Source organism: Cottoperca gobio, chromosome 24, assembly GCF_900634415.1.
Source record: "Cottoperca gobio chromosome 24, fCotGob3.1, whole genome shotgun sequence".
NCBI lineage: Eukaryota > Metazoa > Chordata > Actinopteri > Perciformes > Bovichtidae > Cottoperca > Cottoperca gobio.
The window spans coordinates 10,365,660-10,377,879 of NC_041378.1; the positions used below are offsets into that span (position 1 = coordinate 10,365,660).

Consider the following 12,220-nt stretch of genomic DNA (forward strand, 5'->3'; position numbering starts at 1 on the left):
AGTAGGAAGCAGACGTCAGGGTAACTTGAAAGATGGAGAAACTCCATACAATCTCTGCATTAATGCCAAGTATAGTAGAAAGCTGCGCACACTCATAGAAAAGAGATGATAAATAGAATTTGAGTCTATTTGAAGATCACAAGAGAGCCGGCTTCCCTAACAGCAGCTGGGAGTTTATTCGGTAGGAAAAAGCTGTTGCCGAAGGGTTTAGTCTTTAGTTGTAAGCACAGCGACGAGGCCTGCTTGCTGAGATCTTAAAGCACACGCCAACCTTGAATGGGAGACTGCCTAAAGAGGTGAACACCTTTGGAACGAGAAGAAGAAGAAGAGCAGATGGCTAGGAAAAGGCTAGAGTGGGCCGGTTTGCTTTAGACACAACTTTGTCAGGGCATTGTGTGTGTGTGTGTGTGTGTGTGTGTGTGTGTGTGTGTGTGTGTGTGTGTGTGTGTGTGTGTGTGTGTGTGTGTGAGAGTGATATATTACAAATCAGCGCAGTATTTGCTTCAGTTGCAGCCTGTTTGCGCTTCACAATAGATGGTTTTCTCTGGGCCTGTTCAGCCCACATCATGGAGAACCCATGTACAGACGCCAGGGCTCAATTGAATGTGAAAACCTGCGTTGCTTTGCAAACCAAATAACTGCCCTTTCTCTGAGAAAAAATATGCTTTGCTGTGACTTTATTAAAAAGAAGATGAGCTGATAAAAAATAGCTTTCAAAGCAAATATTCACTTCACAGACATACGCAGGGTACAATAGAGTAACCCAACCTCTATGTTTTATTTAACAGGATGCTTAGACAAATGTGTCAGTGCAGCAAGAGATTTACTTTAGCATCTGTTATAAAAGCTTCAGTGAAAAATGCTAACTTTTATGTCAGCAGCTGAATGTTTAAAGAGATAACACGTTGCTTACTGTGCCTCGGAGGAATTGAAGGAAAGATATGAATAAACTTGTCAAAAACAAAACTACATGTTCCATTAAAAGTACATTGATAGATCTGGAGGAGTAACTGCAACCTGTCAAACTGTGAACATGATGTTATCACTGAGTTTTCAAATCTGAATCACCCGCTTACAGATTTTGACTTTTCTTTTTACGAACTCTGAGTATTTTGGAACATCATCCAGCACATTTTAGATTGATTTTTAAATGTAATATTGACAGTTTGTGCCCACACACCTACACCATTACTCACTCAAGCTTTTCATTCAATCTTTATGAAGACAATGTCTCATCCAGCCTTCTGTTCTGATGTTTGTTCTGCTACAGTATGCAATGTTATTTTGGGCATGTTCATGTCTGTCACGGCAGATAATGATTACTTAAACGTGGGTGTACAGTCTAATACCAATATTAGTTGCGTAAGCTCTGTGAGAAACGTCCTTATTTCTTCCCTCAAAGCTCCATCACTAGCCCTACAGCCTCTGAAAGTTTAAAATGGTATTTTATATCTTGTCAAGCTTATGCAATGAATAGTAGAACAATACATTTTTGTTTGTTTTTTTGTGCAAATGTTGTTTTGAATACAGCTGTATTGGATGTGGTACTGATATTGCTTGGCTGGCCAGGTTTGTTCATTCAATATCTTTATTTTTTTTCATTTACATTAACAGCTACAGTTATCACCTCTGAATAAGTGTAAAAGCTCCTAAAAGATTCATCATTAATTATATATTTTTAATGACTATTTAGCATATGTAGCTGTTAACCTTGTTAGCATTAGAAATATGTTTCCCTATGTGCTTCTATAATAATACATTTTATTATAATGTTTCTTTCGAGCTGGCTGTCTTTTTCTTTTCTTTTTTATATATATTTTCACTTTTTTTTCTTTCTTTCTTTCTTTTTGAGAAGCACCCCTGGTTTATCTTATTGTATAAGCAGAAGAAAACAGACCCCAAACTGAGATTATTTAAAGAAACAATTTGCCTCATGCAGCAACATTCTCTTAAATGTCTCTTATATGTTTTCTTAATCGACGCACGCAATATCATCCTCCTAGGGTTCTTGTTTGTTGCCCTGTAAGGCGGTTTGCGACAAATTGGTTAAAAGTGCTTTATAATTTGAATTGATGTCATCTGATTTGATATGTTTTTATTATAGCTGCGAGGCATTTGCTGCATTAAACTGTCTACCATCTCATGTGGATATTAAAGCTGAGTGTGCTGCTCAGAAGGCATTGTGGAGGCCTAACAGACACCTGAAGAAGAAGAAAAAAATGAAGGCCACTCAGTGTTACCATACTCTCTTGTGTGCATTTGATCACATTTAAAGATTACACATTTATTTGTACCAGACATACTGGGTAATAACACAATAATAACCAAAAAGAAAAACTGGATTTATTATAACTATGATCATACAAAGTACCCACAAAGAGTGTAAAGTAGTCTACATCATAATGACTGTGAGAAAACATATGGGTGTTTTGGTGTGAAACCAAAGACCTGGTCCAATGAACCCAATCAGAAATAATTAAGTGAGTTAATGTAGCTCTGGGCTCCTTCTCACTGGTCCAATAGTATCTCTTATACCCTGGCAGTACACAGAGACAGAAAAGCCAGTCATGCTTTACCTCTCTGTAATGTGTTGACATTTTGCACCAACATGATTTGTCATTAGTCACAAAACCAGCAGAGGTGAACATGATGATAATATTAGAAACTCAAAAATGATTTTGCTTAATGTTTCTTCACTTTGATGTTTGAGCTTTACATAATGATTGTTGAAGGCAGAGTTTACACCAGAAGACATTTTTCTTTTTGCATATCTATAGATTTTTTCAATGACGGAGAATATTTTGGCCTAGTTAGGATTTTCATCAGGTAATCCTACTTCTTTTTGTGGGAAAAGATATTCACACACACACTCAAATCATTATTATTTTAAAAGCTAAATTAGTGCAAGTGCAACTGGCTTCATGTAAGTATCACTTCTTTTGTTAAATTCTTCTTAAATGAATACAAAGAAAACACTTCTAGTACACTAAATCAAAATGCCTAAATATGAAATTAATTGATCCAGGCTGCTGGGTGACATACGGTGGCATGATGTTGTACTCATAATGTACTGTAGTAAAATTAAAGTCGCAGACATTTTAGTTATAGTCTTCACCTATGTTTAGATTGTAATTCATGTGACTGACCTGATGAACTCTACTCAGGTTAACAATTTCAACACAATAACGCCAACAGGATGGAGAGGTATCATTGTGAGGGGGGCGCCCGGTCAAAAAGTTGTGATGATTAGTCACACACATGATCTTGTGTCTTTTAACTGTGTTTTTCTACGCTGTTTTAATCTTTGATACTTTTATTGTGTATTTTAGATTGAGTATGAGTTACCTTGTTTAAGCAAAAGTATGCAAGTATTATCATCAAAATCAATTTAAAGTTGATGACACGACCAAGGGGGGACATGTAGATGGTGAAAAGAGTGGGGTCCAGGACAGATCCTTGAGGGACACCACAGGTGGCAGAGTGTGTTTGTGATTTTGACACTCCCAAGGTGACATGCTCAGTCCTCCCAGTGAGATATGAGGTGATTTAATGTTTAATGTTGTACTAATTTGAACTCCTTTTATTTACTGTTGGCTAGTTTAATGTACACAATGCATCTTATTCTATAATATCATCATATGATTGTATAGCGTCACTGTCCTGTGAGAACAACGTATCTCTGAAAAGTCAATTCTTCATGAGCTCAGAAAAGCAGACCTGAGAGAGACACAGACAGACAGAGGAACAGAGGAAAAGAGAGACAGAGAGACAGAGAGACAGAGGAACAGAGAGATAGAGAGACAGAGAGAGAGAGAGAGAAACAGAGGAACATAGAACAAAGTACAGACTGAGTTCTCACAGCCTGGCCATAGAAACAGACAGATATAAGAAAACATGGCTGCCAAAAGAGGAGCGACTGTGCCAACAGTGTGGAGGAACTGGTGTAGAGACACTTCCTCACACAGTGCCAAAAAATGTAAACTTAAAAAAACCCTTTTTATTCATGTATTATATGTATATATTATTGTTTATATCCTGCACAATAATCAATGATTCAGCATGCACGCATGATTATCAACAATCTTCCTATATGATTTCTTTATTCTCAATATTTTTACTGTCATTATTATTATTATTATTATTATTATTATTATTATTATTATTATTATTATTATTATTATTATTATTATTATATAAAAACATTTTTTTTGTATGTGTTTGTGAATTTGACAGAGACAGAGAGAGAGAGAGAGAGAGAGAGAGAGAGAGAGAGAGAGAGAGAGAGAGAGAGAGAGAGAGAGAGAGATGTTGTGGGTTGAGCACTACTTCAGCACTGGACAGCTCCCATCAAATCTGGCGTCTAAACAGGGGAGCAGAGCAGCGAGGGGGTGGGGGGGTGAAGCGGACATGATCCAATCAATCTCACACTGGATGTGACCCTGCATGGCAGCTCAGTGGGCTCAGTCTAATCACGGTTACCGGAGGGGAAAGCGTCACTTTCAGCACGTGCTTAAAGCCTTGACTGCTGCTGGAAAAAAAATTCTACACAAAGGATAGAAAACCCGACATGTCTCTTAGCAACCATCGATAGATTCACCTATAGATCCTATAGATCAATTACCTCTTATATGTACATGTAGAAGCTGCCTATAGTTTTGCTCGTTTTGTCATGCCATTGGTATTACTTCCAACGTTAACTTCAAATTATTTGATAATACATGTGGGTAGAAAGAGATGTAAATTCTCTTTCGAAAAATATATAATTTATAATTTCATTAGTATACTGACAATATCAAAGAGGAACATTACACTAATAGGAGATACAAATACTTAAAAGCACAGTAAGGTCACTAAAAACTCTTTATAAAGCGTTAATCTCTGGGTTTTTTCTGCCAGTAGCAGAGCTTTTGATTTTGTTCCACTTTCCTCCTACAAAAAGTAACCCCTCACATACTGTGTCACTGTGACTGATTCAAATGTTCAAACAACAGGAAAGACTCTTTTTGGTGGTGATGAGGCATGTTGCATTACATCATGCAGTCCTCTCCTGCATATTTGGGGGCTTCAAACGAGACACTAGATGGCAACCACGGTGAGAGGGAGAGATGGTGTGTGTGTGTGTGTGTGTGTGTATGTGAGAGAGAGAGAGAGAGAGAGAGAGAGAGAGAGAGAGAGAGAGAGAGAGAGAGAGAGAGAGAGAGAGAGAGAGAGAGAGAGAGAGAGAGACACACACACACACAGAGGAGGGGGAGAGAAAGGGGGAGGAGGGGAGAAGTGGGGGTTGAATAACGTCGGGGTGGGACAGTAGAGGGACGGTCTGCTCATGGCATTCAGCTTGCAGCTGGAGGAGAGCTGCAGAGAGGGGAAACAACTGCGCAGCGGGGATGAGATTAATGCACAGGTAAAAATTGGTCCACCCCAGTTGGATGCATGAGTTTCAAATTAAATAGTTTGAATTTGTAGATTGGATTATTGCTACCAGGAGGGACTAGATCTGCATTAGAGGGAGAGAAAGACAAGATGTGCTGCGTCCGTGGCGCCACTGGTGCGCTATCTGGGGAGAGCGACGGCGACGCACTGACACCCCGCTTTTAGATGGCTCCAACATTTGGGGTGCAAAACAGGTGTCAGGGAAGTGTCGTCACGAACCCCGGAAGCCGGAGGAGGTGGGAACATCAGAGGGAAAGATGGCAGCGAAATCCGATGGTCGTGGGGTCGTCACCGGTTTCGCCCAGCTGCACAACCTGGACGAGGTGGTGGGGACGGGGGAGGACGACAATCGGAACAGCAGCTCATTCCACATCTGCCACTGCTGCAACACCTCGTCGTGCTACTGGGGCTGCCGGAGCGCTTGCCTTCATTACCTCCGGGGGAAGGGGAAGGGGAGAGATGCGGCGCGTCCACCGCAGGAGGAGCGCCTCTGGCTGGACTGCCTGTGGATCATTCTGGCACTGCTGGTCTTTTTCTGGGACGTGGGGACCGATTTGTGGCTGGCCATCGACTATTACCACAAGCAGGAATTCCTGTGGTCAGGCCTGACCCTGTTCTTCGTGCTGGTGCCCTCGGTTCTGGTCCAGATCCTGAGCTTCAGGTGGTTTGTGCAGGATTACACTGGGGGCGGACTGGGCTCTGTGGAGGGGCTGAGTAGCCGTAGAGCTACAGCCAGTCTGCAAAGAGACAGGTGCTGCCGCCTCTCTGTCTGGGTCTGGCAGACCGTCATACACATCTTTCAGTTGGGACAAGTGTGGAGGTAAGACAAACTTCAAGTTTTGCCTTTAAAAGAACGAGTTAAAACCTCAAAAACACAATGTTTCCAACTCCTCTCACTCTATCCATTCACTCAGCCTTCTAACCTCCTCCTGACTGTCACCTGGTATAACCCGTTGTTGTGTACATGACTGGGGTGAAAAGCAGCACCGTGGTGATGCCATTACGCTCGCCTCATACTCTCCACTATGTGGTGTCACACATGCCTGTATTTGCATTTTCAATATATTCAATATATTTTAAGTATTTTGCAAAAAATCCCATGCCCCTCAGCCAAATGTGTCCAGACCAAACTGCTACAGATGCACATAAATTGCACCGCTGTGATTATTTCATCACAGTGCGCCATTGCGCTTTTGTGGGGAGGGCAGAGGGCTATTTGTTCAAAGACGGACAGGTAGTAGCCTACAGCTTGAGAGTGTGTGTGTTTGTGTACGTGTGTGTGTGTGTGTGTGTGTGTGTGTGTGTGTGTGTGTGTGTGTGTGTGTGTGTGTGTGTGTGTGTGTATGAGTGAGAGAGAGAGTGTGCGTCAGGCGCCGTTCACATCACAGTGCACACGGTCCCCTCGATTCACCCTCTATCTCTCCCCGCGTCAAATACTCCAACTCTGCAACTAGAGGCCAGACGAGCATCTGTTTTCACGGCTCACAAAACTACATCTTCCCCCCACAGACATGATGTCATCGACTCCTCTGCGACGCTCGACATCTTTGGTCCCCAAATCCGCTTTTTGACCATACAAATTGATGTGTCTGGGGACCGCAGTGATACTCATGTTGTACGTGTCTGCGCGTAATCTGTGGCATGTCAGCGGCTACAGCCTAGTACTAAAATGTGACACTGGTGTGCGCAGCTTATCTACTCTAGTTGGGCTTTTCAGCGGGAGCTTGTGAGCAGCGAGTTGTTTTTGGTGCAGACAGACGCAGTGGCTGGCATTTAATGGAAAAAAAAGTAACGCATGACGGCTGCTCTGAGAGGACAGTCAGCGGCTGAAAAAAAAAGAAGTAAAACAGCACACTGTGAGACTGAGAGGAAGGGGTCACATCATTCCATCCTGACTTTCAGCTTTCCAGTCGACTATTGTAGTGTTTTTGTGCGTCACATACTGAGACTGACCACTGATTCTGTTTTTTGTGTTTCACAGCTGCCTCTGCTCCTCATCAGGCCAATATTGTCTATATCATGATTGTGTTTTAATGTAATGCACTGAAACATTAGTGCTACAGGCTAAAATACTCACGCGCATAGACTAAGAGTACAATCTGAACCAAAAAACGCTTTCTTTGAAATTAGCTTAATTTCCTTTCCATGGGGCTGAAAAGAACCACTCCTATGTTCAAGTACAATGTAGTGCATGCCTGTGCATCCCCTGTCAAGACGGATTTTCCCAGAATGAGACAATCCACCCTGCACTCCTCATTAGACTAATTTCGAGCAGCACCTGAAGGCTATTATATTGATTAGCTGCAGTTGTATTGGCTCTAGTTTATTTACTCTAGTGTGGCTCTATTGATTACATTGCTCATATCAGTGGGAAGAAGATATGGGGAGTGCTAGGAACTGTTGCACAGTCAAAGTCATTGGTTGTGTTGGTGGTTACAGTAGTTGGTGTAAGTAAAGTGAGAGCAGCTCAAGATGTCTCATCTCTGTTGCACAAAATAAGAGACAGCTCTCTGCTGTGCCACTGGACAGGATGCAGCAGTGTCGTGGGGAAACAAACCGCACTTGAGTGACATAATCTAACTAGCACATTAGATGTTTTGTCACGTCTCACATCCTTCTTGTAAGAAAAATGTTGTACGCTATGGAATTGTTACGTTGTGTAGATTACATGCCTAAATTGTGTCACATTAAACATATGCCATATAGGGATAATTGAACCTTTTTGGAAAATACCCTATTTGCTTTCTAGTAGAGAGTTTAATGAGAAAATTGATACCACTTTTATGTCTGTACGGTAAATATGAAGCTACATCTGGGAGTAGGTTAGCTTAGTTTATGTTAGCATAAAGACTGGAAACGCTAGTAAATAGCTAGCCTGGCTCCGTCCAAAGGTAACAAAATCCATCTACTAATACCTCTAGAAGCTATGTAACTAATAAACACGTTATAACTTATTTGTTTCTATATCTATATCTATATATCTATACAAAAACCGAACAGCAACAACTTGAGTTCTTCTTCCTGCAGTCTTCAGTGGTTGCCTGGGAAATTCTGGCACATAACTGTAAAATGGCAATTAATTTTTTACACTTCGGTTTTTGTATTAACACAATCTAGATATAACATGTTAATTGGTGAGCTTTAGAGGTGCTGGTACATAGGTGGATTGTGACCCTTGTACAGAGCCAGGCTAGCTGTTTCTTTATGCTAAGATAAGCTAGCTGCTAGCTGTAGCCTTAAATAGAAAGCTAATAACCACTTTTCCCCAAAATGTCAAACTGCTCCTTTAGGAAAGTTGTTAAACAACTACATAGTTGTGTCTTCAGGTATTCTTGTGTAGACAATACACTTGATCAATTATGCTGGCTTTAATTGTGTGTATATAGACATTGTAATTTTTATTTCTTTTATGGCATGAATACATTTTTATGGACATTCATGCTATTCCACAGGAGTGAGCATTTAAGGGGGTCACCACCTTTTATTAATAAATGATAAACCTTCAGATCAGTATGTGAAGCGGGACACATGTACATGTTTTCATCGACATTAGGACCATGGAACCACAGTACAGTATTTGGACTAGATTCAGATTTACAGTTACAGCAGTAACAATTGACCGAAGCGAAACTGAACCAAACTAAATCAAAGTTTAAGTGCATTGAGACTTTCTCACAAGGAACTCAAGTAAACATATGTTGGTGTGCATGTTGCGACAGCACAAAGCCACGGGTGAGGAATCATTGTCAGGCCACTGTCTCCCTTCGGACATGATCTGCCTGGATGCTGGTTTGGGGTTGAAGGTCAAGAGCTGCTCTTGTCAGCTTAGTGAGAGTTCACAACCGACAACACTTGATATGGAGATTATTAGTCTCTGTGAGAGTCCACACTGCCAATAGGTAACATATGTTATCATGTTATATTGTATTATGGGGCGTGAATATCTTTATTAAAGTGCAATTCATTGTCTGAATTTGTGTGCAATTAATGATTATTTTCCATGACAGGATTCCAAAGCAACTGCCGTTCTTCAGCATTCTTAAGAAGATGCTACAGTATCAGTTTGTGAAATGTTTTGCCATCATTAATATAAGAAAGCAAAATGAAGTGCTGACAGGAGCCAAACACACTGCCTCATCATGTCTCATTACTCGAGCCTATTTTCATTTCTACATTCAATTTGCTGCCTCCCCTCTGTGCACCTGAGGACCGAGCTGATGACAGAATCGCCAAGCTTGTTTTGCAGTTATCTCCTTGGTAATTGTTGACAGAACGGGGAGGATCCCTCTCCCATCTGTAATCCCGCTCTGTCAATGTCTCTCCACAGCTCTGTCATGTCATCCTCCCTGACGGTGTCCCTTAAGCTTTAGAGATTCTGCTCACATACGCTCAGGCACACAGTGGATCACACATACACAGAGGTGTCCTGGAGGTACGATGGACAGCTTAATCAGTGTAAACCCAAATTAGCGTCTGACTAAAAACAACTCCATCCATCTTCGCCCCCCCGAGGAAATCCATGTAGAAAGTTTTGGAAGCTCTTTATTGTTAGGAAATCCCAGCAGAGTGGGGCGGGGTGTCGTCTTCTGTGAAACTATTGTATAACAGGCAATATTCAGCAGCTTCTCACTAACTGAAGACTCCAGTGGCAGTTATTAACCAATGAGCAGTGAGCATTTCAACATCACATCTATTATGTAGCCCATATATTTCTCAGATAAAAAAAATATAGGGGCTATGTGCTGCAGTTTCAAACCAACTTCTAAATACAATCAGTAACTAAATACTTCAATGCGGTTAAATTATTACATATTTTAAGTTGCACTCCACTCATATTACACATGAAGTACTCATCACAGGGAGTACTACATCTGGAAAACAGCTGTGTAATGTCATCTGTGACTCTGGTGGAGTAAAAAAAAAAGAAGAAAATCCCTGATGATGTCATTGGCTTGAGCTTGAGAACATTTTAACATTTTGAATACAAATTTGGCATTACAAACTAGAGGTGGATATTTAGGAGGTCGAACAAAATATTCTTTGTAAATGTATTATAGGAATGCATTCTGGGAAATGTAGGACCCAGTATTTTTGGAGCTTCAGGTCAGGATATCTTGGCCATGCTCTTGTCTCTTGTAATTCCCCCAACTTTATTGAAGTACAATACTAAATTGAGTGCCACTTTACACAACTGTGAATTCTCCAAATATGCATCAGAGAATGTGATTCTAACAAGAAGTAGTTTGACTAAGACATCCTTGTCCATTTAACCTTTTGAACCCTGTTGCCCAAGTTCAGCCTGGACATCTGGAACCATTTAGATGTATTTTGATTAGCTAGCAGTGTAACCACCTTATGAGGAAAGGATTTCACAAGGCTCTCAGTGAGGTTTTCATCCTTGGTTTACCCAGTTCTTGTAGGTTTAAGTATTCAACTGATGCAATGCAAGAACCAAGACTCAGGAGCTGTCCAGTGCTCATATTCTGACTCAATCACAGGGATACGTTTTAATGCTTTTTATAAGCAGTTTTAACGTCACACAGCCATGTACCAAACTAAACACACTGAGTATTGCAGTATGTGTGTGTATATGAGATTGTGTATTGATTTATACTGTCTCATCGGGTGTCATACAGTTCAACAAGCAAATACAACACTGTGTTGCACAGCATCCGAACCACAATGAAGATGATATGATGATAGGTGAGATCACGTGGGTCATGTTTTGATATTCTGAAATGAGATATTAGGCTTAATATTGTATTTAGTGCACATTTGGACTGTTGTGTATAGTGAAGGACTTACATTAAATCTAGACATAAATCTTGACAATGTATTTGTCTGCTGTATTAAACAGCGCTGAAATGTTGGCCTTGTTAGTTTGAGTTTGTATCGTTTGAGTAACGATGTCCATTACAATGAATTGGTAGTCGTTGGTAGGTTTCTGCAGGGCTACTGAGAAATATGTATAATTCCTGTTTTCATGATGTTACATTCTGTCCAGGATGTAGTGTGTGATTTGTGTCATTGCTTGTTTAACACCGTATAAAAACATAATATATTCCAGTTAAGTGCCAAAATTCAATGCTCTTCAGATTACTAAATTGCTAATCTTCCATATGTGTAGGGGTCAAATAAGAGCCAAATTATAAATATTCTGGTAAATACCATATTATTGTATTACTAAAACTGTACATTCACCTCAGCTATCAAGGCATTCTCCAGTTCTGCCGCAAAGAAGTGGGGACTCCCTGCCCTTACAATTGTACAGAATGTTTTAACACCACAAATCTGATGCTTGGATTACACTTTAATCCAGAACAAGAGTGCGGGCTCACCACCGAGCAACACGAAGAAATCGCCTCATGGCTGACATCTGCCTCAGTTTCCCAGCCTGGTAAATATTAATATAGACCGGGAAGGAGTCGACAAAAGCCTCTCTTGGCTGGCTGGGCTGCTTGTAGTTGCCAAAAAAGGTTTGTACATGCAGTGAGGCGAGACGTTGAGATGATACAATGCAACCAGCTGCCCCGTCAAGGAGGAAAAAAACCCAGCTGACGGGGTAAAAGAGGAAAAAGATGAATGCTTGGATAAATTGGTGACAATCCATATAATTATGTATTGAGAGTTTAAAATGGCGAAAAGATGGGAATATCTTGTTCCCTCCACAGTTGAAGCATTGACTGTTGGTAGGCTGCTTATTCAGTTTACTGGCAGAGTAAATAAGTCTGGGAATCTCTTAAACAAATTCAAATTGTTTCCCATTGTTGAAAAGGCATATGAAAAAATG

At 40.8% G+C, this 12,220-nt stretch overlaps 1 protein-coding gene across 1 annotated transcript in view; it reads left to right on the forward strand.

Annotated features, from left to right (window-relative positions):
• The first annotated feature begins 5,687 nt into the window (after nucleotides 1-5,687).
• xkr6b (XK, Kell blood group complex subunit-related family, member 6b) overlaps nucleotides 5,688-12,220 on the forward strand; it is a 55,520-nt gene continuing 48,987 nt past the window's right edge. Inside the window, exon 1 of the mRNA XM_029425877.1 lies at nucleotides 5,688-6,250. Within this exon, the coding sequence (XP_029281737.1) occupies nucleotides 5,688-6,250 (563 nt within the window). The remainder of the gene's footprint in view (nucleotides 6,251-12,220) is intronic.